At 61.6% G+C, this 27,627-nt stretch overlaps 2 protein-coding genes across 2 annotated transcripts in view; both read right to left on the reverse strand.

Moving 5' to 3' along the window:
- KIF21B (kinesin family member 21B) overlaps positions 1 to 5,382 on the reverse strand; it is a 28,733-nt gene extending 23,351 nt beyond the window's left edge. The window contains exon 1 of the mRNA XM_032203380.1: positions 5,325 to 5,382. Within this exon, the coding sequence (XP_032059271.1) occupies positions 5,325 to 5,362 (38 nt within the window). The 5' untranslated portion in view covers positions 5,363 to 5,382. The remainder of the gene's footprint in view (positions 1 to 5,324) is intronic.
- Positions 5,383 to 7,469: 2,087 nt separating this feature from the next.
- Positions 7,470 to 27,627, reverse strand: part of CACNA1S (calcium voltage-gated channel subunit alpha1 S) — a 33,353-nt gene continuing 13,195 nt past the window's right edge. The window contains exons 9-44 of the mRNA XM_032203022.1: positions 27,325 to 27,406; positions 26,575 to 26,735; positions 25,965 to 26,190; positions 25,426 to 25,633; positions 24,990 to 25,110; positions 24,401 to 24,515; positions 24,193 to 24,286; positions 23,786 to 23,855; positions 23,432 to 23,564; positions 23,127 to 23,256; positions 22,162 to 22,221; positions 21,467 to 21,573; positions 21,096 to 21,183; positions 20,721 to 20,828; positions 20,304 to 20,356; positions 19,928 to 20,074; positions 19,425 to 19,626; positions 18,958 to 19,116; positions 18,587 to 18,697; positions 18,360 to 18,443; positions 16,167 to 16,223; positions 14,974 to 15,102; positions 14,737 to 14,802; positions 14,125 to 14,216; positions 13,533 to 13,692; positions 13,087 to 13,214; positions 12,526 to 12,622; positions 11,678 to 11,780; positions 10,678 to 10,779; positions 10,453 to 10,577; positions 9,895 to 10,023; positions 9,156 to 9,346; positions 8,431 to 8,495; positions 8,097 to 8,218; positions 7,860 to 7,940; positions 7,470 to 7,724 (exon numbers count right to left, since the gene is read on the reverse strand). Of these exons, the coding sequence (XP_032058913.1) occupies positions 7,470 to 7,724; positions 7,860 to 7,940; positions 8,097 to 8,218; positions 8,431 to 8,495; positions 9,156 to 9,346; positions 9,895 to 10,023; positions 10,453 to 10,577; positions 10,678 to 10,779; positions 11,678 to 11,780; positions 12,526 to 12,622; positions 13,087 to 13,214; positions 13,533 to 13,692; positions 14,125 to 14,216; positions 14,737 to 14,802; positions 14,974 to 15,102; positions 16,167 to 16,223; positions 18,360 to 18,443; positions 18,587 to 18,697; positions 18,958 to 19,116; positions 19,425 to 19,626; positions 19,928 to 20,074; positions 20,304 to 20,356; positions 20,721 to 20,828; positions 21,096 to 21,183; positions 21,467 to 21,573; positions 22,162 to 22,221; positions 23,127 to 23,256; positions 23,432 to 23,564; positions 23,786 to 23,855; positions 24,193 to 24,286; positions 24,401 to 24,515; positions 24,990 to 25,110; positions 25,426 to 25,633; positions 25,965 to 26,190; positions 26,575 to 26,735; positions 27,325 to 27,406 (4,361 nt within the window). The remainder of the gene's footprint in view (positions 7,725 to 7,859; positions 7,941 to 8,096; positions 8,219 to 8,430; positions 8,496 to 9,155; positions 9,347 to 9,894; positions 10,024 to 10,452; positions 10,578 to 10,677; positions 10,780 to 11,677; positions 11,781 to 12,525; positions 12,623 to 13,086; positions 13,215 to 13,532; positions 13,693 to 14,124; positions 14,217 to 14,736; positions 14,803 to 14,973; positions 15,103 to 16,166; positions 16,224 to 18,359; positions 18,444 to 18,586; positions 18,698 to 18,957; positions 19,117 to 19,424; positions 19,627 to 19,927; positions 20,075 to 20,303; positions 20,357 to 20,720; positions 20,829 to 21,095; positions 21,184 to 21,466; positions 21,574 to 22,161; positions 22,222 to 23,126; positions 23,257 to 23,431; positions 23,565 to 23,785; positions 23,856 to 24,192; positions 24,287 to 24,400; positions 24,516 to 24,989; positions 25,111 to 25,425; positions 25,634 to 25,964; positions 26,191 to 26,574; positions 26,736 to 27,324; positions 27,407 to 27,627) is intronic.

A 27,627-nucleotide genomic window follows, 5' to 3' on the forward strand; every position in this document is an offset into this window, starting at 1 on the left:
GCACTGATAAAGCCTTTTTCACCCCCCCGGGAAGGCTGGGTTGGCACAGCGCTGCCCCAGGACACATCGGCACCAGTCTCCGGGCTGTTTGCAAGAACAAACCCTGAGCTTGGGGAGGGGAGCAGGGCACCGAGCACCCCCCCCAGCACCCACCAAGCCCTGGGCAAGAAGAGCAGCCAGGCAGGAACCCCCAGGGGTGGGTTACACAGGTTATAGGGCCAGGCTCAGCTCTCCACGCGATCCAGCACACCCCGAGCCCGCCGGCTGTTTAACCCAGCAGCTGGGGACTGTTTTGACAGCCTCCAGCAGGAAAAAACCCTCCTGGGACCACCGGGGCCAGCCCCCGCAGCAGGAACAGCACAACACCGGGGAGGGGGGGCCGGGGCAGACCCCTCGATCAGCACGGGCTCGGTGGGGGTATCGCCTTCCCTCTCCGGGGCCGGGGCCGTGTTCCTGACAGCTTTGTTTGGAGCTTCACCTCCCGCAAACCGCCCTCATTCAGAGCCTCGTCTCCTGCCCCTCAAATTTCGCTCCTGGTGCATTGAAGGCACCGCGAGCCCCCGGTTCCTGGTTCTTCGTGGCATCAAGCAGTTCAATCCTGTAGGGTGCACGCACCGATAGCCCCCGGGGGCTGCAGGCTGCGATGTCCCCGTGCCGTGCGCGGCCCCGCTCCCCTCGCAGCGCCGAGGTTTCCAGCCCCTCTCGAACATTTCCGCTGTAAAACCCAGCAGGCGCACGCCTGATTGAGGCCAGGCACGGAAAAACCCCTCTCACCCACACACCTGGCCCCCGGCGCTGCCCCGAAGCATGGGGCCCCCACACCTGAACCCCGCTCGGGGCGGGGATGGGAACGCGCACGGCCGCGGGATGCGGTTTTGGGGCTTGGTTCCCGATCACCAGGGAGCCCCCCAGTCCCTGCAGATGGGGGAGAGACCCCAAAAGGGATGGAAAAGGGATGTCCCGGTGTCACCCTGGGGGCAGGCACATCCCCAGGCAGCGGGGTGGAGGGTCTGGCAATGTCCCCATGGTGTCCCAGAGTGGTGCGGGATGGAAGGGACCCTACAGAGCATTTGAGGGACACCTCCCACTAAACGCACACCCCTGGGACTACATCAAAGGGCTCGGAGCCACGGCAGCACCAGGATGGCAGCGAGCACCGGGGACGGGGCTGTGCCACCACCCTCGGGTGACAGTGCCGTGACACCGCTCAGGCTGATGCCACCTCCCCACCTGGACCCAAAACCAGCCCCGGGAGGAGCCAGCTCCCACGGCCCCGTGCCCTCCTGGTTCAAAAGGGGGCACAACCACCCCACCTCCTCGGCACCGACCCCGGTCCCGCAGGCTTTGTGAGAGCAGAAACCCCCCCAGCGAGCAGCGGAGCCCCAGGCAGGGCAGCAGGACGCTTTGCCCCCCCATGGTCACACCAAGCTGAGCCCCCTGGGCACACCACGATGGCTGCGTGATGCCGAGCACCCCAAAAACCCCATCCTGCCTCCCGGGCACGGGATGGGAGCAGCTCCCCGGGCAGCACCCAGCCAGCACCCACGCTGCCGGCACAGGGGCACGGAGCATCATCCCTCTCGGCGGGAGCGTTTGTGAGAGCAGCGGAGGACTGGAGGTTGCAGAGTTTAAATAAACTTGAAATCCGACTCAACTTCCTTCCCCAATTTCACAAGCTCTGCTTCCTGCGTCTCGGCAGCCGGCCGGGCGCGCTGGGGTGCCGCAGGCAGCTCCGGCACAGGGGGTGCTGCTTTCCCCCCGACCAACGCCGAGCTTGGGGGGCTGCAAAGAGCCCTTGGGGGGCTGCAAAGGGCCCTTGGGGGGGTGTTTCTGCAGCCAGCCCGGCTTCTCAGCCCCCCCCCCAGCCAAGGAGTCAAACAGCCCCGGGTTCCTGCTCACCACCAGCGCTCCCTGACACAGCAAAACCACGCGTGCAGCGGGGCCGGGCGCCAGCACCCTCCAGCAGCCCCAGGGCCCCGCTCCCCCCACAGCACCCCCGGGTGCCGGAGCCCACCAGGAGCCCACCAGGAGCCCGGTGCCGCACGGAGAGGGGGGGCCCCGAGCCCGGCCAGCCCCGCTGAGCTGTGCGGGGAGCCGCAGCGAGCTGCTGTGCAGCAACCACGCTGTGAAGGTCACCTGCAGAAGGACAGGGGGAGGTTGTTGGCTTCCCAGGGTTGCTGAGCGAGCACCCGAGGTTTTGAGGTCGCCCCACTCAGCACCGCGGCTCTGCGGCGCGCAGCACCCGGCTCAGCCCCTCGCTTCCTTCCCCGGCGGCATCCGCCAGAGCCGGCGAGCTCCGACGGGCCCACGAAGCGACCCGGAGGGCTCGGGACTGGTGGCAGGGGGAAGGCAGACCCTAAAAATGGGGCAGGAGCCCAGCAGAGCATGGTGTGGGTCCCTGTTGCAGGGACCCGCTGGGCACCCCCAGGGCTGCGTTTCTCTCTGCTGGCGGCGGCACTGCAGCAGGCATCAGCCATTGCGCTCGTGGCGCACCAGGAAGCCCAAAAAACACCCCCGTGCCCTAAATAACCCCCCCCCACCCCCCCGGCACCCAGCTCCACGCGGCCCCGGTGCCAACAGGGCCGCCGAGGCTCTCAGAGGGGAAGGAGGAAAATTTCTTTCATATGTGAAGGCCGAGGGTGACACTGCCGCATCTCCACGGCCTCCTCCTGCCGGGGCAGGGCAAGCAGAAGAACCGGGGCCCCCCCTTCTTGATCCTCCCAACCTTGGGGGCTCCACGAGACCCCAAAGATCGGTCCTGGTGGCTGCAGCACCTCTCGGCATCAGTGGGACCGTGCCCACCGCCCAGCAGCTCCCAGCACCTTCCTGCCAAGACCCCCCACGTCCCCCCACACCTCCCCTCGCTCCCACCAACAGCAGGGATGCAGAAACCCAAAGAAAGGGCACGGTAACACAAAGGGACAACATTGGGGCTTTTGTTCCCATCCTGCCGCACCCCAAAGGCGTTCGACCTCCTCCGCAATCCTTCCCGGAGCTGCCCTGTCCCCAGTCAGCCGGGGGGGCCGGGACCTGCTCCGCACGGAGGGTGGGGGTCCGGGAGGACCCCGCATCCCGGCTGCTCCCCCCCGCAAGGTGTCACACAAAGAAACCCGCAGGGTGGGAGGGGACCCGTGCCTGTGCTTGGGCACAAAAGCAGCAGGGAGAGGAGAGGCTCGGCCCTCCTGTGCCAGGAGCCACGCAGCCCCCCCCCCAAGCACTGCGACCTGCCTGCTTTGTCTCGCAGCCTCCTCGCCCCCACCCTCCTTTGTCCTGCCCGTTCACCTCCCCACAGCATCGCCCCCGCCACCCGCTGCCCACCGGCAGCACCCGGGGGGGACACGGGCACCCTTCCCTGAGCTGGGGGGGGGTGGGAAAGGGATGGGCGCCTTCCCACCCCACCCCGATCCTTGCCATGGATGCCCCAGCCCCACCACGACGATGCCGTGGAAGGGAGGATGCGCGTTTCCATCACCTCCTGCTCGTGGTCCCCTCCCCGTGCACCCGCCAGCAGCGCGGGCAGGGGCTGAAGGGTTCGGAAGGGAACAGCCCTGCAGCACCCTCCCTGACAGCACCCGCTCATCTCCTGGGGAAAAAAGGGACCGGCCCTGAGCCGGGGCCTTTGTTCCAAGGCTCCATCCCAAGAGAAACGCAGGATGGAGGACGGGAAGAGTGCGGCCAGCAGGAAATCTCCACCCGCAGCCACCGGCATCGCTCGGCTCCCGGGTCACTGCCCTGGCACGGCCACCCCTGACCTGCCCTGCGCAGGCACCGTGGGAGCACCCACACGGGAGGGATGCTGTCCCCTCCCCGCTGCTCCCCCAGCCTGCCGGACCCCAGCCTGGCCCCAATTCCCAGCCTGTGGGGTGGAACGAGGCAGAAAACCCCGAGCGGGCAGCACCGGGAGGTGCCTGGGTGCACCCGCACGCAGGCGGCGGCGGCAGGCGCAGCCACACACCCCCCCCATTTCCCCCTCCATCCCTGATGCTGCACCCAGCATCTTTTGTGCTCTGCCCAGGGCACTGCCTCTGCACCTCCCTTCGAGCAGCACCGCACCCCCCTTGCATTCTGCCATCCGCACCCCATCCACCTCGAGCCTTCGCGGGCACGGGGCCGCGGCACCCCCTGGGTCACCCCCTGGGTCACCCCCTGGGTCACCCCCTGGCCCTTCCCGCAGCCCCGCGGTGGGCTCCGAGGCAGGAGCAGTGGGATGGGGAGGGTCTGAGCCTTCCCTCGCCCCACTCCGGCAGCCTGCGGGGAGCTCGAGGCACCCAGGGCCTGACCCAGGGCAGTGCGGAAGCCGCGGGCTGAGCGGGGCAGGCACAGGGTGAGCGGGAGGAAGCCGAGCACCCAGCCCCTGCCCCACGCGGGGTGGCAGCTCCAACCGGGACCTGCTTCACTCGTGGGCTTCCACCGGGGTCTTAACCCCTTTCTGCTGGGTTTGGGGACGCGGGGGCTCCTTCCTGGCAGGGAGAGGAGTGACGAAAACGCCGCGGGTCGCAGGACCCCAGCGGCTGCGCTCAGAATGCACCCAGCCGGGTACGGCGCTAACAAAGAGCCCCCGCTCGGCTCCCAGCTCCATCCATCCCCTGCGGATCCGCAGCAGAGGTCGGGGATCTGCAACCCAGCCCCGGGGCCCCATCCCTATCCCCCCTCCCCAAATCCCCCCACCCCAAACCAGGCATGAATTCGGTGCCTGGCAGCTCCTTTATGGAGGTGCAAGACCCGTGAGGGGCATTGTTCCCAGCTTGGAGACAGCACAAAGGACACGGAGATGCTGCATCGCCCCCCCAGCACATCACAGGGACCCCCCCCCCCCGTGTCCCCTGGACACCACCGGGGGTCAAACCCAACCCCAAACCTGCCAGGAGCACTTTGGGGGGTGGGCAGCGAGGTGCAAGGGAAGGGTCTGGGGTCCCCCCCTGCACTGCGGGGCCGGGCAGCAGAGCAGTGATGGAGCTGATGGGGGGGGGGCAACCCCAAAAAAGATGGGGGGGGCTGGGAGGGGCTGGCACGGCTCTGCACCGCTCGGGGGACCCCCGTGCTGCCCTGGAGAGGGGGGTAAAACAGGGGGGGGGGAAGCCCAAGGTGGGTACAGAGCCCCCGGGGGCGCACCGAGCTCCCCTTGGGGGTGCACCGGGTGCGCCCCAGATGCGCACGGAACCCCCCCGGGGATGCACCGAGCCCCCCATGGGGGTGCACCGAGCCCCCATAGGGGGTGCACCGGACCCCTCCCACGATTGCACCGAGCCCCCCCACCCCCGTCCCGGGACCCCCGGGACCCCCGGGACCACCACCACCACCACCCCCCCCCCGGAGGCGCTCACCTCACGGCCACCTTGACGCAGCTGTCCGGGGCCGCCATGCCCCCCCCGCCCGGGCACCGCGGCCGCCGCTGCCCGAGAGCATCCGCGGGGGGAGGAGGAGGAGGAGGAGGAGGAGGAAGAAGAGGAGGAGGAGGAGGAGGAGGAGGAGGAGGAAGAGGCAGGGGGAGGAGGAAGGCGGCGGCGGCGCCCCAGGTGCCGGGGGCGGTCCGGGCGCTGCCGCCGGGGTCGGTGCCGCCGGGGGGGCTCCGCAGCCAGGGGCCGGGAGGGGCGGGGGCTGCGAGATGGGGGGGTCTGGAGGGGGCGGGGCTTCTAGGGGCGTGTCTGGGCGTGGTCACGATGGGCGGGGCTTCGGGGGCACGCCCCCGGCCAGGCGCGCACACGCGCACGGTCGGGCACGCGCAGCGCCCCCCCTGTTTACACGCGCACCCCCCCCCCCAGCACCCCCAGTCTGCCCCTGCTGCCCTCTGCCGGGCCGGCGGCCCCGTTCCTGGGTGTACTGGGTCATACTGGGCTGTACTGGGCTGTACTGGGCTGCAGTGGGTGTACTGGGAGGACCGGGTGTAACTGGGATGTATGGGGCTGCACCAGGTGTAACTGGGCCATACAGGGCTGCAGTAAGTGTACTGGGAGTACTGGGTGTAACTGGGATGTATAGGACTGCACCAGGTGTACGGGGCCGTACTGGGCTGCAGTGGGCGTACTGGGTGTAACTGGGCTGCAGTGGGGGTACTGGGTGTAACCAGGACATATAGGACTGCACGGGATCACACGGGGCTGCACTGGGTGTACTGAGCCATATAGGGCTGCACTGGGTGTCCTAGAGTGTGCAGGGCTGTACCTGGCCATACAGGGCTGCACCAGGTATACTGGGCCATAAAGGGCTGTGCTGGGTGTACTGGGCTGCACCAGGCCGTGCAGGGCTGCACTGAGTGTACCAGGTGTACCAGGCTGTACTGGGCTGTACTGGGCTGCACTGGGTGTACCTGGCCATATAGGGCTGCTCCAGGCCATGCCGGGCTGCACCGAGCTGTACAGGGCTGCATCGAGTGTACCAGGCCATACAGGGCTGCACGGGGTGTACTGGGCCATATAGGATTGCATGGGGTCATATGGGGCTCCACTGGGTTTACTGGGCCATACAGGGCTGCACTGGGCCATACAGGGCTGCACCAGGCAGTACCAAGCAGGTACCAGGGCCGTGTGGGGCCAGCTGCCACCCCACCCCTCCACCTTCAGAAGGGGGCACACACAGCCCTGCGCCCCCCATGGGACCCACAAACCATCACTGCCCACCTTGAGGCGCGTCCTTGACAGCTCTCCCAACAAAAACACCGGGTCCATCAGCAACCCGCCCCCAAAACCCTCTTCAGGAGAGGGCAGAGGTGTTTAGGGTCACCTAAGGGGCTGTGTGCCCTGCCCTAGGGCGGGAGCAGGGGATTCCCAGGGCTGCCCCTTCCCGATCCCACAGCCCCTGGGGGAAGGGGGCTGCTCCAGCACGTCCCCTGTGCCAGAAGGGCTCCCCAGAGCTCGGGCTGCAGATGGAGCTCAGCAACAGCCGTTTCCCTTTTATTAAGTTAACAAAATGCCCTGCTGGAGCGCAGACAAGCGCTATTGATTCAATACCTCTCCTGGGACCTATCGGTTTGCTGCATTTTAATATATATCAGGCAAGGAAAAGCCTGAATCACCCACTTTGGAGGGGCTGGAGGCCCTCTGAAGCAAGAACCCTACAGATGCCCGAGGGAAACGGGGCTGTCCCGGTGTCTGGCACCCAAATTCCTCCTGGGGCACCAGAAGTCTGTAAAACCAAGCTCCGGGGCAGACCCCTTCCTGGAGAGAAATAAATCCGGCTGCTGCCCCAATTTGCAGTCCTCTCCCCAGGCTGAGCAGTCAGCAGCCCTGAGCTGTGCAGTGGGGCTGGCAGAGGAAGGAGGGGACGAGGAACGCAGGGACTCACACAGCAGGGACACTTTAATGACCCGTCCGGCTCTTCCCAGACCCTTCTGGCACAGCATTATCCTGTCCCGTCACCAGCACCCCGGAGCCACAGCCCCAAAAAAGGTGGCGAGATGCCTGTCATTGCTCTGGTAGCCCCCGCAGGGTCCTGAAAGGGGCTGTGCCCAGGGGGCCGCAATGGCAGGCGGCTCACGGGTGAGCAGCAGGGTTGGATTTTTGGGAGGCAGCTGCGCGGAGCCCCGGGGAGCCGGCTGGTGACGCAGCCGAGGTGTCCCAGGGGACAGAACCGGCGTCCCGCGGTGCTTCTCTTCCCTTCAGCAGCTCCACAGCTGCCTTCTCCACTTCATCCACCTCCAGCTGGCTGCTGGCTGCCATCTCGGCCCTGGTCATCGCCACGAAGGACGGGTCCCGGGCCAGAGCCTCAAGGCCCCCGGAGATCAGAGCCTGCAGCAGAGGACGGGGTCACGCTCGCTGCCTTTGTCCTGCTCCAATCCCCCCCCCTGTGCCACGAGCAGCCCCCCGCCAGCCCTCTTCCTTCCCCGGCAGCTCTGCCTCTCTCCCCCCCAGCCCCTGCCTTACCTCCTGGATGAGGAAGGTGATGGCTGGGGTGGAAGAAGTGCTGGGGACGCCGCTGTCACCCCGCTGCTGTTCTGAGGACGGCTGGGTGAGAGGAGCAGAGAGCCGCAGCTCAGCCTTGGGCAGTGCCCACGGAAAACCTCTCCCACATAAATGTGAGGGCTGCAGGGACCGTCCCCAGCCTGTACACACAATCCCATCCCTCTGGAGCCCCTGAGCTTCACCTCCTCTGCCCCACACCGTCCCCGTTACCTCCTGGGGCAGACGGTGCTGCCCTGACGCTGGGAGATGCCCAGAGGCGGCTCCTCGCCTCCTGCTCGGCCTCTGCTGCAGCCTCTCCGAAGGGAAAGGGAGGTCACAGCCTAGGAGAAGGACAGGAGGGGACATCGGGGGGGCACAAGGGCAAGGCCACAACAGCCACCCAGAGGGAACCAGCTGGGAAAGGGTTATCTAAACTCAGGGAACCATGTGGAGGGGTTTGGGACTGCTGCAAGTCCCAGCTCCTCCTCCTGCCTGCCACCACCACCCCCCAGCAGGCTCAGGACCCCAGGACAGGGAAGATGCCGACACTCACCCTGTGCTGGAGGCCTGGGTGCTGCTGGCGTTGTCTTCCTCAGCACCTCGTCCTCGTACTGCAGCCTGGCAGGGGCAGGCAGACGGGGCAGCTGAGCAGGGAGCCCCGCTCTGCACCCAGCTCCAGCCACGGCCGCAGCCCTCCCCACCTTCTCCACCCCCAAGGGACACAGCTGGGATGGATGAACAGGGTGGAGACCCCAAGAAGGAGAAGTATGTTCTCCTACACGGGTAACCCTTGTCCCTTGTACCCATGTTGGGCACTGGTGGCCTCTACCTGGGCCTTGGCACTCAGAGATTGTGATGGTAACAGCGCCGAGGTGAAGGAATGATGAGAAGGACAAGCTCAGGGACACATGCACACTGCGTAGGGGCCTCACATCAGCCCTGGAGCTACCCTGCATGTCCTGGGGACACCTCTGGACGTGCAGACACCCCTACCTCGCACCCCAAGGGCTAAATTTCTGCACGGAGCTCCTGCACCTATGGGGCTGCTTCTGCATTGGCATCCAACCCCTGGTTCCTCCCCGTAGCCCACGGGGAGCTCTCTGCTGCAACCCTGCCCCTTTTCCAGATCCTTCCTAGCCCCATGAGGATCCCCTGGGCATGACCAACACACAGCATTGCCACCAGCACAGCCTCGCTGGGAGCTGCAGGGCTGCAGGGCACGGCCCCCAGCTCTTCCCCCAGCCCTGCCATGCCCACACGAGGCTCACCAGCCCTTACCCCTCTGGCCAGTTGCTGTTGTTGGTGTTGGTGTTGCCTTCCTGGGGGAATTCATCGAGGAAGACAGGGGAATCGAGGTCTTCGCTGCCCACCTCTGCGAACTGCAGGGGTCTCTGGCTGGTGACGTGGGGCTGCAGGGGGCTGCTCGGCTCCAGGAAGCTGTCGACCTGGCCAAACAAGCCGCCTGTCCTCTGCAACCAACGGGGAGGGCGTCAGGGGAGGCCTGGAGCTCTGGGAGGCTTTGGGGCCATTCCCACGGAACAAAACATGTTTGGGAGCCCGTGGGGCAGCAGGGAGAGAAGTGGATCTGTCCCCGTTGTGGTGGCACCCAGCTGTCCTGCCTTAGCCTGGCAGGAGGGGTGAATGGAGCCCTCCAAATCTGGGGGCCAACGTTCACCACATCCCTGCCAGGCATGTGAGCATGGTCTGTAAAAATAGAGGGGGAAACTGAGGCGAGTAACACAGAATCATAGAAGAACCCGAGTTGGAAGGGACCCATAAGGATCATTGAGTCCAACTCCTGGCACCGCACAGGTCTACCCAAAAATTCAGACCATGAATGTGCTGCTCAGGGCGACTGGGCCAGGATGTCCCGATGCTCAGGGAGAAGGAAGACAGAAGCACTGATATAATCGTGGTGGCCCACGCTGCCTGTCATGGTCAGGCTCATCTCTGAGGCCTGCTGGTCGCCACGCTGAGCCCCCACCAAACGGTGGGGTGCCCCACAGGCTGTGCTCACCCTGTATATCCCTTCCTCCATGGCAGCCTCCACCATCGCTCTTTCCAGCTCCTCCTCAGCCATCAGGTCCCCAGAGATGGCTCGATGGATTTCCGGAGCTGCTTCTTCTTCAATGCTCCTCAGCCCGGCCTGGTGGGGAGAAGAAGACATGGCTGGGGGTGACCTGGACCCACAACCCCTCTCACGTGGGGCTTTGGAGAAGGAACGGTGATGGGGCACACTCAGGAGGTCTCCAGGCTTTGGCAAAGGCCGTGGTCACCCTGCTGCTGGCCCTGTGCTTGGTGAAACAGCTTTGGGCTGATGCTGCCCAAAAAAGGGGTTTGCTAAGGGCAGCCCGTTAATGGGTTGGGCCAGTGGTGCCCAAAGGGGAGACAGAACTTTGTCCCTCACCCACAGGTATCTGAGCTGGGGCCTGGCTCATTCCCTCACCCGGCACTCTCAGGGCTTGTTTTATTTCCACCACAGAGGGTTTTCCTCTGTGTAAGAAGGTCAGGAGAGGCTGGGGGTATCCCTGCTGCTCTGACCGGGCACAAAGATGCCTCTGCTAGATCCACGAACCTGGATCTCTACGGGGTTCTTCTTGGGACGGTACCCGTAATACTCCTCCTGGCGCTTCATGAACTTCCTGAAGTGCTCCTGGATGAGGAACGTGGCGTAGAATTTGCCCACTGTCACCTCATCATCTGGAAAGGAGGAGAGCAACCTGATGGCACTGCCCCGAATTGCCATAGCTGAGCCCCAGGGGTTGTTTGGCCCCCCGAGAGGCACCACGGGGTGGGATACCTCCGATCGGTGGGATAACCTGGTCCAGCAGTTTCATACTGGTTCGCTTCCAGATTTTTTTGATAATAGCTCTGAGCTCCTCGTTGGCCTGCTCGAAGTTCCCTGTGAGAAAAGCGAGCGGGACGGGTTGGTTGGTTCCCAAGGGAAAGCGGACATGGGGGAAGAAGGCAAAGCGTGTGGAAACCTGGCCAGGCTCTTCCAGGGTGTGACAGCACCCATCAAACGGCAGCTTTGTAGGAATAAGGCTTTGATTTTAGCAAAAAGGGCTTAACTACAGGGTGAGTCACAGCTAGGAAACGGGTGGAACACGAGTGCCGTGGTCTCTGCTGTGATGATCAGCAGCAGGCTCCAACCCCCCCCTTCCATGCTCTCCCAGGATTTACTGCTCCTGCTCATTTGCACACCCAGCCCGTCCTCATGCCTGCTCTCAGATCTCCTCTGATCCTCCCAGTGCTTCCTGCATGGTGCTGGAGGCCGTGTCCCCCACCCCGGCTGAAGGGGAGGCACCGCGCCGTGCTGCTGGGGGATGCTGCCTGACCCACAGGCACGGAAACAAGCTGGTGTGGTTTCTCACCAAGGCAGGGCTTTGCAAACCGCCCTGCTGGCGAGGAAGAGGGTGAAAGCAACTCCACCCCGGCACAGCCGAATTCAAAGGGCAGCCAGCCTCTTCCATCCCAGTCTGAGGTTATTTGTACCCGGGGAGATGGAAAACTGGAACAACCAGCGCTGTGTCAGGCACACAGGGAGATCAAGCTACCCTCAACGGTGTAGGAAGGGTGGCTGTGCACCGAGACAGGGCTTGGAACTGGGTCAGGACAGCTCCTGAGCTGTTCAGAGTGAAATCACACAGCTGGGGTGCCAGTGGTTCGCTCTTCAGGGTCACAGCACACAGCCCTGCAACTCATAATGCCCTCCAGGCTTTGCCCGAGCAGCCCCATGCGCATGCACAAGGAGAGAGCCCCCCCGCTGTGCCGTGGAAGCAGACCCGAGCACCCCGCACCTTCTGTCTTGATCTTGAGGGCTGTCCTCACCAGCGCAAAGAGGGTTGCATTGAAGGTGACGGTGCCGTCGCTGTTCAGGGGCATGTTCATGCACACCAGACGCTGCGGAGCAAACCGATAACCGTGTCCCCACGAGGCAGAGCAGGCCGGCTGCCCTCCCCAGCAGGAGAAACACGGCGCTGCTCTCAGGGTGCATTCCTGCTGCTTTGCCTTCCATCCTCCACAAAGCGCACCAGGCTGCCAGGAGGGGCCTGGGGATCAACCCCCTACAGGTTTGCTCAAGACCCCTGCGGGTTTATACCCGTGGAGGTATAACCCTGAGCTCCTGCCCACGTGGTTTTCCTGGGAGCCTCGTACAGACTCTGGTTTTGTGCAGAGAGCCAAGCGTGGAAAAGTGTGCTCAGAACTGCAGTCTCCAGCTACCTCAGTGCTATCAGCTCTCGGAGACAAACCTCGACAGCCCAGAAGATGTGGCCGTGTTCCCAGCCCCAGCGCTGCCCCCTTGCCCCAGGTGCAGATGTGGAGCACCCAGCACAGCTTGGAAACCTCTGTGCAACGAGGGCTGCAGGAGGGCAGCCCACGGGTGTCATCCCCTGGGTGTGGAGGTGAGCACAGGCAAGTCCTTATCTTCGGGACCCTGAAATGCATCAGCTCCGTGCAGGTTACAGCACCTCTCCTTGCCTCTGAAAGACTCCTCTCCATTAAAAACCAGAGCTCAGAGCATGAGCATAGAGCATGAAAGTAGAAAGCTGGCTGAATTCGTGTCCTCAGCCTCTCCGGGGAGGATGCAGGGATGGCCTGGGGAAGGTGCCCCGTGCCCACGCACCCACCTCTCCTTGGCTCTTACCTTACAAGCTACACGGTGCGGGCAGAACTTCCCAAAGCCCAGGGGAGGCTGGATACGTCTCAGCAGAGTCACCACGTCCAGGTGTTTGATCCTGCCCCTGCAGAGGCAACGAGCTGCATCAGCAGCGTGGTGGCAGACAAGGGGGGGCAGCGGTTTGGGGAGGGGCTGGGTGGGTTTGTCTTCGTGGTCTGCGTGGTGGGCAAATCCTTTTACTTCCCTGCGCTCCTCCTGGGGAAAACAACTGTTCCCTGAGGCAAGGTAGCAGATAAAGGAGGTATGGGAAGAGTTGGCAGCACCACCAGGGCTGGACAAGGAGGGAAACGGGAGTCTTGTGTCCCCAAACCTCCTGATGGCTCGTGCCAACACTGGGACATGCTGGCGAGCCCAAACCCACCTCTGAGAAGCCAGGATCTAAATTCCAGACAGTGCTGAGGCTCGCATGGCCCTGGTGGCCCCAGGTTGCAGCACAGAGGGCAGCCCACCCCAGCCCCCCGACACGGGTCCCCACGGAGCGTCCCCTCCATGTCCCTCACCCCCTGCCACGCACACGTGGCCACTCACTTGGCCTCGGGGTCGTACTCAGCCCAGATCCTCTTGAACTCATCCAGGTGGTGGGGACCGAGGATGGACCAGTCCCGTGTGAGGTAGTCAAAGTTGTCCATGATGACGGCCACAAAGAGGTTAATGATCTGGGGGCAGAGGGGACCGTGACCCCTCACCCCACGCACAGCAGGGCAGGGCAGCCCACGGGCTCCATCCAGGGGGCAAAGCACAGGCAGACACACATCAGGTCAGGGACAGGAAGGCGCCAGGGCTCCCTGGAGCCAGGGGATGCTGTTGGTGACCCCACACAGAGGCAGGACCCCCACCCCATGGGGTTACACGGCAGGATGCGGCCGGCACACGCAGCTCTTCCCTCTCAGGAGGAGCCAGCACCGGTGCATGGCTGGGCAGCAGCACACGGGGGATACAGGGAGGAACTAAAGGGGATGCACGGCCCCACGTACCAGGAAGGCACAGAGCATGTAGAAGCTGATGAAATAGAAGTAGGCGAAGCCCGTGCCGCAGGTGTACTCCTCGCCCTCGGCAAAGTCGGACTCGGGGTCGCACAGCTTCCCGTAGCTGCAGTCCAGCAGGATCTCCTGCCAGGCCTCTCCTGTCGCACACCTGGGGAGAGGGGGATGCCCGCTGAACCCAGGCTCTCCTGGAGGGCTGCTGGACCTGCAGGGACCAGCCCCATACAGCGGGGAGCAGGGAAAGGAGAAGGCAGGGTCCTGGGCTCGCTGCGCTGCTGCAGGGAGGGCGTGGGAGCCTGCTATTGCGAGCTCCAAAGCGAAGCATTTGGGGTCAAGGAAAGCCTTGGGCTGAACTCTCCCTTCCCCTTGCTTTTCCTGAAAATTCACTAATTAAAATCCAGTCTGGGAAGGAAACATGCAGAACAGAAACACCACGGTGCCCCCAGACTTTTTTTTCTGTAGGGCAAAAAAATCAATCAGCTGCGGAAATGCTGGCGTCCCTTCGTCCAAGCCGGGAGGCTCCTGTGCCAGCTCGGAGCCCAGCTCCATTCTGGAGCTGCCTGCTCCCTGAGACAGTACCGACCTGAAGAGCAGCAGCACAGCCTGTGGGAAGGTTTGGAAGTTGTTGTTTCTGTTGATCTGGGTCCCATCCACCATGGCGATCTTCCCAAACATCTGTAAATCAGACTGTCAGCCCCCAGCACCCTGTCTCACGCACCCTCGCCCTCCAGAGCACCCCAGCCCAGGAGTTCCTCTTCATCTTGGTTACTTGGCTTTGATTTTCCCCAAAAGAGAGCGTGAGACCAGGGGGGACGTGGTTGTTCTGGGGCTCGTGAGCAGCTTGGACATCCCTGCCTATGCCAAAAGCCCCCTGTCGATGCTGTGCTGCACTCGAGACAAGGAGATCTCACGACCCAGGCACTGGTGACAGCGTGTCTGCGTCATGCTGTTGACTCAGAAAGTGCTATTTGGTGTGTGCCTGGGTTGCCTTAGCTGCAGCCTGGGGATGGGAGGAGGTGCTCAGGCTGTGTTAATTCTGGGCATCCTCAGAGACCAGGGAAAAGCAGTCCCACCGTGCTCAAAGCCCCCAGCACTGCCGTGCAGAGGATCCAGTCCCCCCCTGCCCCATCTCCCCCACTGCTCCCAGGCTCAGGTCCCTGTTCAAGACCAAATCCCCCCGCCCCGTGCCTCTCACCTGCATCCCGATCACAGCATAGATGAAGAACAGCATCACAATCAGGAGGGCAACGTAGGGCAGAGCCTGCGACAAAAGGATCATGGCTCGGGTGAGAGGCAGCCCAGCACCAGGGGACGCCCAGGGACAGCGGGTCGGGGCTGGAGTTATTGGGGGACAGCACCATGGGGACGGGACAGCTTGCTGCTCAGGGCTTGCTGCCAGCCCTGGGCTCGTGCTGGTGTGTTCCTCACAAACCTGGAAGGATTTGATGAAGGTCCACAGGAGGGTGCGGACGCCTTCTCCCCGGCTCAGCAGCTTCACCAGCCGCATGACGCGGAACAGGCGGAAGAAAGTGATGGAGACACGGGAGTTGTCATCGGGGTCCTGCAGGCAGAGGGGAGCAGCAGTCACAGACCCTACAGGAGTCCCGTTAGGTAGGGATGGGACACGGCGGGGGGAGAGGCATGCTGTAGCGCAGGCTGGGGGAGCCATGCTGTTCACCACATGCCCCAAGAGGTGGGTGATGCCTGGAGGTGTTCACGAGGCATTTGGGTAATGCCCTCAATCCCATGCGTTAATTTTTGGTTAGTCCTGAAGTGGTCAAGCAGTTGGACGTGATGAGCTTTGAAGGTTCCTTCCAACTATCCCATCCCATCCCATCCCATCCCATCCCATCACATCCCACCCAGGGCTGCCCGAGGACAGGCTCACTCTCTGCTCTCTCACCCTACACACCCTATACGTTACGCTGCCACCTTGGGGTCTGTTGGGGGCTGTGGGAGATGCTGGGGGCTCAGTTACCCGCTGGGGAGGTTGTTTTGGCACGGCACAGCCCCAGCCTTGCTCACCAAGTGTCACAAGCAAATGTCCATCCCGTCACACCTCTGCTACCCCTCCTGCTTCCCCTTGGCTTCCCAGGGCTTTCGTGCTGACCCCCCTCAATCCCATCACCCAACCCACCTCCTCCCAGAGGTATCAGGGCAATAAAACTCACCCTCAGACACCCCCGGGCCCTCCAGCAGATCCAATTTCCCTGTTATGGCATTTCTGAGCCCCCAGGGCTGCACTGGAAGCCACCACCTCTTCTTCCCACCCCTCCTTTTCTTGCCTTTCTCCTTCCTAGCACTCAGCAGCACAGTGGCCAGGGAAGTGGCCACATCCCCACGCAGCAGCACCAGGACAGTGCACCAGGGCCCTGGGACCCGCTAGAATATGCCCTGGGGGCACGGAGATGAGCCAGGTGCTGCACGTGGGACCTGCCACCGACCTCTCCCCATCTCCGGAGCCTGGCCCTTGGGCTCCTGGAGGCGAGATGTGCACAGCAGAGGGGAGCAGCAGGGCTCGGGGCGTCCTAATGCATGCAGGACACGCGCAAACGCTGGCAGGGCCCCAGGCAGCAAAGGGGAAAGGGGTCGGGTCCACTGCAAGCACGTGCAGCTGGTATTTACGATGTTCTCACAGCCCCCGCCGAGGCAGTACAATCCGCCGCTGGAGGCAAGAACGGTCTGCCAAGAGAATAAAAAGAGTCAGCAGGAGGGAGGGAGAAACGAGAGACGGGGAGGGTCGCAGAAGGTGGCGGCACAGGCAGCAGGAAGATGGAAATTGGGGACAAGAGGGGAAGGACGCAGGCGGAGGCACCATCAGTGGGGCTCGTCGGATGAGGAGATGGCTTTTGGGGGGCAGTGGCAGCAGGCAGATGGCCGGGAGAGCATCGTGAGCACGGGGGCACAGTGCCCACCTCCACGCTTCACCCGCTGCAGCAAACACACCTGGGGTGAGGGCAGAGGGACAGGAAACCTGGGCAAACGCTCAGCACTGCCTGGTTCAGCTGCCTCCCATAAATCACTCCCACCCCGGGCAGGCACAGGGCCACGGCAGGAAGCAAACCCCTGCCCAGCACCATTCACTTGCCCTCCAAGAAGGGGAAAAGCAGGAGCTGGTGCCGGCGCACACCCACACGCCCCAGGCACACTCATTTGCACGCAGAGGAGCTCCCGGTCACGCTCACGTGTGCACACACACAAAGCCTTGAAGCTCCTCAAAGCTGCCAGGCTCCAGCACCCAGCCCTCGGAGGGGTCCCCAGCTCCCTCCCAGAGCCTCGGTGCCCTTGCAGTGATTTTGGGGGATTTTCAGGGCTGGAAACCATGCAGCGTTGCTGAGCTCCCAGGGCAGCACGGACACTGCTGACCCCAGAGCTTGGGGTGGCACCACCAGAGGGTCTCCCACCTCTGTTGCCCTCTTCCTGCAGCCAGAACTTTCCCAGACCCCTCAATAACCCCGACGAGAACTCGGGGACTGAACAACCGTGAGGATTTGGGGTTTGGTGAGGGGCAGAGGGCTCCTCACGGCACAGCCTTCCCCACATCCCCATCCCTGACAGAGACACGAGGGAGGAGAACAGAGGCAGAAGGGAGAGAGAGGAAGGAAAGGCAGACTTTGCAAACCAGTCGCATGCCTCAGTGCCCTCACAAATGGCTCAGCTGTCGAGGGGTAACCTCCCAAAAAAGCTGCAGCCCCCAAGGTGTGCCCACACCTGCACAGTGACCCGTGGGGTGCAGCAACTGCAACCGGCTCCTGGGGACCAGGAGGGATGGAGACACCTCGCCCTGACCCCTCAGGTCCCAGGATGGGGTCTTGGGAGGCTTGGTGGCAGCTGGAAGCTGCTGGGACTGGCAGGAAATTTGGGAATCATCAAGGCTGAGAAGCCCAGAGGCACGGAGGATGGCAGTATCAAGGTGTGGGGCTTGCAGGGAGGAATGTTTTGGGAGAAAGATGGGTGGTTTCTCTCATCCAAGGACCCCTGAGCCTCTCCTCCTCTGCATGGGGACGGCTGCAGGACTCTCCCGAGGGTGGCCGTGGCAGCAGCTCTGCCAGATAAAGCCCTGCTCCCGAGGGGAGACGTGCAAAGTCACCAGAGAGGGTTAACCTCATCCACCCGACCCTACAGCTGCTTCTCCAGTTACCGTCGGGTCTGCCAAACGCAGCGCATGACCTCCCGGTGCACAGGGGCATTTTCAGAGCTGGTTGTGGTCTGGGGAGGTCCCAGTGCTGTGACACGCTCTGAAAATGCTCCCAGTGCTCCCAGTAGAGCATTTATCAGCATATAACCAGTGGCTGCAGCCCCCCGGTGTGTATGGCACAGAGCACAGACCACATTTAGGGGAGACACACGCACACATGCACGGATTGCTGCGTACAGGGACACACACAAAGCGATTTCATTGAGGTTTGATGTGCCCGACCCTCCCGTGGCATGGGTCAGCAGCACCCTGAGGGTACAGGGAGCTGCAGGGGAGCCCTTTTTCTGCCCACCCGCCCCAGTCTGAGGATGGACACCCGGACCTGTTGAGGTGGGAGCACACAGCAGACAGGCAGGGTGAGTGGGGCAGGGGCTGGAACACATCTTGCTGCTCACGGGCCTGTTTTCCATGGCATCCCACAGCCTACAGGCTCTTGGGAAGGGAGGGGGCAATGTGGCAAGTTGCTAGCCTGGGGACAGTCCCCTGTGTTTATAGAGAGGCCACCAAAGCCCCACGGAGCTGGGCATCACTCCAGTATCCCCAGTTCACCCTGGGGCAGGCACCAGCAACCCCAGGCGGGGCGAGGGGACACCCTCGTGCCCGAGCAGCCCGGCACTTACATCGATCTCGCTGAGGATGACATCGATGATGCTGCCGATCACAATGAGGAAGTCAAAGACGTTCCAGGGGTCCCCGAAGTAGCCCTGTGTGGGGAGAGCCAGAGAGAAGAGGGATGAACATCCAAGAACAAAGACAAGGAGGAGATGGATGCTGGAGCCCAGGGGAAGGAGAGCCCGATGAGGGAATTAATCAGCCCTCTGATCTCCAGGCTGCGCCCTGCCCTCACCTTGGCTTTGAAGGCCATGAGCTTGAGGATCATCTCCAGGGTGAAGAGGACGGTGAAGGCCACGTTGAGGATGTCTGAGATGTGGTTCATTTCCGCAGACTGGTTGTAATGCTGAGAAAATGCAGGAGCAGCCGTGTCAGCCCAGCTGCAGGGAGAGCAGCCTCCCCCAGACCTGTGGCTGGGAAAACTTCCAGCAAAACCAAAAAATCCCCCCTGCTGCAGCCCCTCCTCTGGGCACCCCACATCCAACCTCTCCCCCTTTCTCCCCAGGGCTGCAGAGCGCACACCCTGAGCCCAGCCAGCCCGGTGCCACAGGCATGGGGGTCTCAGGGGGGCACCACCGCCCTGAGGTCAGCACTCCCCCCCCTTACCTGCATGCCCAGGCAGATGGTGTTGAGCAGGATCAGGAAGAACATGAGGTACTCGAAGTAGGAGGAGGTGACCACGTACCAGATCTGGTACTGGTAGGGGTTCTTGGGGATGTAGCGCCGCAGCGGGCGAGCCTTCAGCGCGTACTGCACACACTGGCGCTGGGGAGAGCAGGGGAGGAGTGAAACCAGGGAGATACAGCAGGGACGGGGGCACGAGCACAGAGCCAGCACCACCAGTGACAGTGCACAGCCCCACCAGCACCAGCTGGATCCACCCTTCTTCCTCAGCCCTGTGTGCCATGAGCCAGAGACAGTGATGACCAACTACCTGCCGTGCTCTCCCCACCCAAAACCACGTTCCCAAAGCCACCCCTTGCCTCCAAAGGTTGCCGTGCTGCCCTGCTGCTGATCCCCCACTGAGCACTACGGGCTGGATCCACCTCGCCCCGTCCCAGCAGCTCCAGTACCTGGTTCTTGTCCAGCTCACAGTTCTTGTACTCGCTCTCCCCCTGCTCCTGGAAGGTGACAATGACAAAGCCCACAAAGATGTTCATCATGAAGAAGGCAATGAGGATGATGTAGATGATGAAGAACATTGCGATCTCCACCCGGTAGTTGTAGATAGGGCCTTTATTCTCATCATTAGTGTCAATGGCCCTGTATAGCAGCCTACAGGAGGGAAAGCGAGGCAACAGAGACCCTAGTTAAGGGGGGGAAGACCGTCTGCCTTCTTGCAGGCTACGGAGAGCTCTGGAGAAATCCCAAATCCAGCAGGGGTAGAACTGGGCTGCGGGGATCACCCTGCTGGCTCTCCAGCCCCTACCAGGATGGCTAGCCCTGCTCCTCAGCCCGGGCAGCTCTTCTTTCCCTGGCAAAGGCTTTCCAGCTCCCAGCTGGCAATCAGCCTGCGGGCAGCGACCTGCTCCCAGCACGACCCGGCCCTCGTCGGGCCCCCACACACCGGACTCACTCTGGCCAGCCCTCGAAGGTGGAGACGGTGAAAAGCGACATCATGGCCGAGAAGACGTTGTTGAAGTGGAAGTCGTTGTGGAACCAGACGCGCTTCTTCAGCTCGATCTGCGTCGGGTCCCCGTCCACGTAGTCGATGAAATCGCCCCTGCAGCAGAAGGGATGCGGCGCTCACCTGGCACGGCCCCCTCCTGCTGCCGCGCTGCCCCAGGGCTGCCTGTCCCTGGGAGGGGAGCATGGCTTTGGGCTACGTTTATCCTAGGGTGAGGGACAGCAGCAAGAGACCTCCCAGCCCCTTCTTGCTGGCTGCGGGATCCCCTTGCAGGCACGCAAACAGCCACACGCCCCCTTCCCCTCCCTGCCTGCTGCCCTCTTACCTGCACTCCTTCTCCGTCAGCTTGGATGGATCTGAGCAGCTGTAAAACTTCCCCTGCGTTTGAAAGAGAGCAGGAGGAGATATGGTTTTGTGGTTTTCCCTGTGATTTTTCACAGATTGGTTGATTCCCACCCTGCCTCCGTGCTGGCTCTGACCTCTGCCAGAGGGGAAACTGAGGCAGTGAGCAGGGGAAGGGAGCTGGTCCCTCTGCATGTGCTGCCTGGAGCTGACAATGTCCTGGGTGGTTCCTGCCCTCCTCCCACTACAGGCACTTCTGCTGGGAGGTCTGCTACAGGCAGGCATCTTCACAGAGCACAGACAGCACGTTCTGTGCTGACCTCGGCATCGGGAGACATCAACCCCAAAGCCCTGTGACTGCAAGACCCCAAACCCCTGGGCAGCCTGGGACATTTCTCACCTTGAAGAGCTGGACTCCGATGCAGGCAAACATGAACTGCAGCAATGTCGTGACGACCACGATGTTGCCGATGGTCTTGATGGCCACGAACACACACTGGACCACGTGCTGGTCAAGGACAGAGCACACGTGAGCATGCCTGGGGCAAGGCTCCCCCATGTGCCCCACACTCAGAAAAGGAAGAAGAAAAAAAAAGAAAAAAAAACAGGCAGGTGAAAGCAGGAACCTGCCAAGAGCAATGGAATAGGGCAGGCTCCTTCCCCAGATGGGGAGTGGGAATTGTTTTCCTGATCCTACAAACCCCACAGGGCATAAAACCCCACATAACCTTCCATGGGGACTCCCATGGGCCGAGGATCCCAGCCTCGCTCTTACCTTCAGCCCCTTGGCCCTGTTAATGGCTCGCAGAGGCCTCAGCACCCTCAGCACCCGGAGGATCTTCACCACCGAAATGGTGCTGGACCTGAGGAGGAAAACAGAGCTGAGACAGGGCAATTCCCAGATGGGAAAAAGGGACTCCCAGTTGAATTCCCACCCAGATCTTCCCCTTTGTCACCCAAGGGGTTTGCCTCCCAGCCACCCAGGCCATGTTTCCCTTAAAAATACAGCCAGGGACACATTTTGGGGGCCCTAACACATGGGCTGGCAGTTCCCATCCCACCCAACCCAAATTGCTGCAGCACCCCCGCTGCCCGGCCAGGCTAAACAAGAGCAGTGCCCACCCTGGGAAGCGTGGAGCTGCTTACTCGATTCCCATGGAGATGAGGGAGACGGCAACCACCAGCAAGTCGAGGATGTTGAAAGAGTTCCTGCAGAAGGAGCCTTTGTGCAGGAAAGCGCCGTAGGCTGTCATCTGGGGAGCAGGAGGAGTTAGGGGAGAGGCAGGGTAAGGCTCAGGGCACAAACCCTCTGCAGCTCCAGGGCAGGCAAGGCACAGAAAGCTTTTCCCATGGCCCAGGGACCCCATCCTGCTCAAAGCCCTTGCTTTGCAGCCAGGCAGGCAGCTGACTTCAGCTGGAAATCCTTTGCACTGCACTGGTGGAGAAAAAAACTCTGCCCAGTCATTCAGCAAAGCAAAGAGGAGAAGAGCAAAGAGACTTACAGCAGGAGCAGCTCACAGCAGCTGCTGGAATATGGTTTTACTTCACAGATTTTCATTGCTTTCTCTTTCCCAAAGCTTTTCTTATAGACATGCCAGGACAGAAATGCTGGTGCCACGGCCCATCTGTCCTGGTGTCACAGCACAGCTGCCTGACCTCGCTGCAAGGGGACTTCTGGCCCCTGGGGCAGGGCACATGCCCTGGGGTGCCCAAAACTGGGGGACATTAGGCTCAGCTGGCAGCTGCTCCCTGCCTGCTCCTGGAGCTCATGCCCACAGCCAGAACACAGCCCAGACCTGGCTCATGTGCATGGCCAGGGCCACGGGAGCAGGTGGACTCACCTTCAGGACGATTTCAACGGTGAAGACGGAGGTGAAACCGATGTCAAAGTATCCAAGAATCTGGGGATGTAAACACCAGAACTGGGTGAGATTTGGGTGATGTGGGAAATGCACCAGTGTTTTCAAATGTTCTGGCACTGTGGTTTGCCATCCACCCTGGGTCTGTTTGTCATCCAGGGTGTGCAAACCCAGGGCTGAGACCACGCATGAAATTCCCTTCACTTTTTTGATTTCCCCCAGTTTCCGCAGGAAACACGACCCAGTTTCCAGCCTGGGACCAAGCTCTCAGTCTCCAAGCAAGTGATGATTGCCCTGATTCACCTGAAAGACTCCGGTCCCCAAAAGCAATGGGCACCCTGAGAGACCCCCTTGTCCCTGCCAGGCACCACACAAGCCTAGACCCGTGGGGCTACCCCTGCCCCATGCAGGCAGTGTTTCAGGCGCTGCACACACCACTTGTCCAGTCTGCATGGGATGTCCCTGTCCCCAGTAAGCTGCCACAGCCCTAAACCAAGGTAATCTCGCTCACCCTAGCAGGTAGATCTCTTTACTGGGAATAACCTGAGATACAGAGCAGTAAAACTTTGTCCCGCTGTTTCCCCTGGATGGGAAGCACAAGCAGCCTCCCCTCCCCGAGCATCCTGCCCTCCCAGAGGCAGGGATTAACCCAGGAGAACCCAGTCCCCCAGAATCATCTTCCTTGGATTCAGAACAAGAGCAAAGAGGTAGGCACAGAGACTTTCCTCCCGGAGACCAGAAGAGCAACAGGGGGCCCTTGGTGAGACTCCCTTTCTCTGATTAAAATTCCCTTAGAGGGAAAAAAAAAGAAAAAAGAAAACAAGAAAAAAAAAAAACACAACTACCAAAACTCAGCTAGGCTCAACACCTGGCAAGCAGGTATCTGCTCACAGGGGAGCTGGGGGTCTCCGTGACATCTCCCCCACCCACCCGAGTCACCCTCGCACCTGGTTGCGGAATGACTCGGCACGGATGGGATCCTCAGCTGCCAGGGAGATGCTGCTGAGCAGAATGAAGAGCAGGATGAAGTTGGTGAACCAGGTGGCATTGACGATTCTGTGGCACAGCATCCGAAACCTGCCGGGGACAAAAACAGCGTAAGACACTGCGAGAGGTCAGAAGGACATCAGAGGGGGCCGTGGTAGCCTGGAAGAGGGTTATGGCAAAACAAGTAGGGTCCCTCTAGGAAGGGTTGGTGCCTGAGGTGCCCAAGGCAGAGCTCCACAAGGCAGGGGGAAGGCTCGGTGCTTACTTGTTGGTTGGGCTGAAGATGAAGAAGGAGCTGGCTTCAGGCATAGGCACGGCCTTCTCTTTCAGCTGTAGCTCTGCCAGGGGACGTGGCCGAGGACTCAGGGGGATTTCGGGCTCATCTTCCTCATCATCACCTGCAGGGGGGTCACAGGGAAGGAAGAGGAAAGGGTCACCCAGAGACGGAGGAGCAACGTGACCCCGTGGAAGATCTTCTGATGCTGTGATCCTGAGCTGGCCTCTGGGCCAGCCAGACCTCAGCACCCCCAGGCTGGTGAGGGGCCACCACATCCCTCGCTCAACACACAGCCACCAGGGCTCTGGCACCTTCCCCACAGTCTTTGGGGACAAGTCGTACCTGGGAAGTCTGCAGATGGGTAGGGGTCTTTGATCTCGTTGACGTTGGACTCAAATTCATCCACTTTTAACTGGAACAGGGGAGAGACAGAAAGGAAGACATGCAAGTGAGTGTGCCAGTATCGCTGCCAAACACCCCCGTCAGCCTGGAAGCCCTGTGGGGTCGGTGGTGTCTACATTCAGCCTGTACAACACCAAGCACGTGGGGTCCTGGCCCATGATGTGGTGGACCTGTTCCACCACACAACAGGCCCAGTCTGAGCCCAGAGAGCCTCCATCACCAGAAGACACCAAGGCAAGGAGCAATTCTGGCCCAGCAGAGTCCAGACCTGAGTGAGCTCCAAGCCTCTGTCAGCCCTCAAGGAGGCACTTGATCCCTCACCAAGGCCCAGCCCCACCAGCACCGACCTTGGCTGTTGTGGGAATCCCTTCTCCCTTCGCTTTCTGCTCAAGCTTCTTCGCCAGCATCTGCTTCTCATCTTCTGACTTCTCTGGGTAACCCCTGAGCGGAGAGCAAGGGCTGAGCCCAGGGCAGGACCACAGACGAAGCCGTTCTGTCCCCTTACCCCAAAATACCCGGCCTGGGAGCTCCCCCTGCCAAGACTGCAGCCCTCACCTGGACATCTTGCGCCGCTTGCGTTCCTCTGCTTTGGCCTTCTGGGCTGAGGTGAGGCTCTCAGCCTCAGCCAGGTTGTCAACCGCAATGGCCAGGAAGACATTGAGGAGGATGTCTGGTGGGACAGCACTAAGGACATGAACTCAGTTCCCATTTGGATTATGTGGCTGGGGCTGCCCGTGGTCTGAGAAACCTTCCTGGAGGTGGGCCTTGAGGCAACCCTGGCCAGGGAGGTGGTGGAGTCACCGTCCCTGGGGGTGTTCAAGGAAAGGCTGGATGTGGTGCTTGGGGACGTGGTTTAGTGGCTGACAGTGGTGGTAGGGGGATGGTTTTCCAACCTTAATAATTCTGTGATTCTATGATTCACTCTTGCACCCATCCTAGTGAGTGCTGAGCTCTGGGATGACCGCCCCATCCCCGCCTGAGCTCAGTCTGGACACAAACACGTGCACACACACACACACACCACACAACACACAACACACACACAACACACACAAATACGCTGAGCCTTCAGCCTCACACAGCTGGAGCAGTTTGTGAGGCTGGTCACAGGGCACCCGGGCAAGGCATCGATATCAGAGGATACAGTTCCCACAAACAAAGAGGATGATGAAGTAGATGCAAACCAGCATGCCAGGGAAGGACGGGCCTCCATAGGCCATTATCCCATTGTACATTATTGAATTCCAGTCCTCTCCGGTCAGGATCTGAGAGAAGAGCAGAGACAGCATAAGAGGAAACAGGGATGTGAGAGTGCCTGCAGCAGAGCAGGGCAGAACCCCACAGCTCCATCATGCTCCCAGCTCCAGCCCTTTGCCAGATCTCACCCCCCTCCTCTGGCCCTGAACCCCCACTGCCACCCATGACCCCATCTCCCCTCCCCACTCCATCCTCAGAGCTGCACCACCTCCCACAAACCCACTTCTCTCCTAACCCCAGCTCTTGCCAGGAGACCCCCGAGGGGAGAACCCAGGCTGTGGGGGTCCACCAGCCCCCCTGCCCTGCTTGCCACAGCCCCGTACCTGGAAGACACTGATGAGGGCCTGGGGGAAGTTGTCAAACGTGCTGCGCCGCACCTCCATGTCCTCAAAGTCATACTTGCCCCCAAAGAGCTGCATGCCCAGCAGGGCAAAGACGATGATGAAGAGGAAGAGGAGGAGGAGCAGAGAGGCGATGGAGCGGACCGAGTTGAGCAGAGAGGCCACCAGGTTGCTCAGGGATGTCCAGTACCTAGGGAGAAGAACATGCAGGAGGTGAAGGAGCAGGGCAGGACCATGGAGAAGCGGGGAGCACACTGTCTGCCCCCCAGGATGTCCCAGAAACCCAGCAAGGGGGACTCTGAGCCAGCACCACTCGCAGGGTGGGCACTGGGACTTCTCCAGCCTGGCCCCAGGACTGGTGTCAGGAAATACCAGACCACATCCTGGGGACACAGAAATCGCCAGGCTTGGCCTTGTTCATCACCCCAGGAGCTACCAGCTCTGCCAGTGCTGCAGGGACAAGGCCAGTGATGCCTGGGGGGCAGCCAGGCCCTGGCACCCAAAATTGCTCCCATCCCAACCTGGTGATCTTGAAGATGCGGAGGAGCCGGATGCAGCGCAGCACGGAGATGCCCAGGGGTGACAGGGTGCTGAGCTCCACCAGGATGGTCTCCAAGATGCCCGCACACACCACGAAGCAGTCGAAGCGGTTGAAGAGGGACATGAAGTACTGGCGCAGGCCCAGCGCGTACATCTTCAGCAGCATCTCGGCCACAAAGAGTGCTAGCAGCACCCTGTTGGCGTTGTCTGGGGTGGGAGATCCAGCCCATCAGAGCACGGGCCTCTTCCTCTCAGCATGGCACAGCAGGAAGGAAGGAGGGCAGCGCTGCCCACATCCCTTCTCTGCCCACCACCAAGCCCTGAGCTGCAGCAAATGCAGATTTCTAGGGAGCACTCGGGAGAGGAGGATGAGGAGAAGGGCAATGTACAACTGTGTGCTTGCACACATAAGAGTGTGAGTCCACGCAGTGTGTCCAGGTGGTGCATGAGCAAGGCTGTGGGTATCTAACAGGCCCTGTGCTAGGCCAGCGTGGCTCTGCACACACAGCAAGAGCTCCTCGTGCACGTCTGCATGGCAGCAGGCTTTCCCAGGCCCTCCCTCTCCCTGTTTGCTGACAGCTGTTTGCTCACCTTGCACCACCGTCAGCCACTCGGGCTGGAAGTGATGCTCAGAGGCAATGGAGAGGGTGTTCAGTGCCACCAGCAGGATGACGAGCCAGTAGAAGAACTTGGACTTCACCACATCCCTGCACTTCCTACGAAACATTCGGTTCCAGCGCCTCCACTGCCGGCTGCAGAGAAAGCCAAAGGGTCAGTGGGGTCAGTGGGGCTGACCAGAGGGTCCTGAGCAGCCCGGGGCAATGCTAACAGACAGCCGGGCACAGCCACCCCACTCCCTTCTTCTGGGCCCTTCCCTCAGAAGGGCTGAGCTGGCCCACCACCGGTGCTGGGGCAATGCATGGTGTCACCCCATTTATGAACCGGGGGCATGCAGGTACCAGGAGCATAACCCTGGCCCCAGGCATCGTCCCCAGTCGCCCAGGCTTTGCTGTTCATTCACATGAACACCTCCCAGCTCCTTTTTGGCCTACTTTGGCTTCTGGTTTCCTGCCACAGACCCGGCTTCTGAAGCACAAGACGTGTTGCATGGGCTGTGAGAGGATGCCAGGAGCCTAGACCCAAGCCGAAGAGGTTTTTTCCCTTGCAGCATCTTCTTGCCAATACAAAGCACCCTTCCCTATTGCTTGCTGTACTCCAGGAGAGCATCTGGCTCTCAAAAGCCCCTGGCTCTCCCCACAAAACTGGTGGCTGAACAGAAAGCCTGGCCCAGCCACGACAGCAAGCGAGAGACAGCAGATGGTGCAGCCCAGGAATACTCACAAGTAGAGAATCCACTTGTTCATGCCCTCAATTTCATACAAGCTCTCCGTCTCTGAACCTCCTTCATCCAAAGGCATCATACCTACGGAGGGAACGACATCCCAGGCTTTCCTTGGAGCCCTTGGGAAGAGCGTACGGGAGAGGACCTCTCCCAGGAGCACAGCTGGGAGAGCTTCCCCCCCAGCAGTGAAATCAAGAAACGCCATCCCAGGGAGACAGCAAAGGGAGCCTGAGCTGGAAGGTTTAAATGTCAGGTGCAAAACCCCTGGGAGGCCCCGGGAACTCCTGCACCAAGGGCAGCAG

Source organism: Aythya fuligula, chromosome 25, assembly GCF_009819795.1.
Source record: "Aythya fuligula isolate bAytFul2 chromosome 25, bAytFul2.pri, whole genome shotgun sequence".
NCBI lineage: Eukaryota > Metazoa > Chordata > Aves > Anseriformes > Anatidae > Aythya > Aythya fuligula.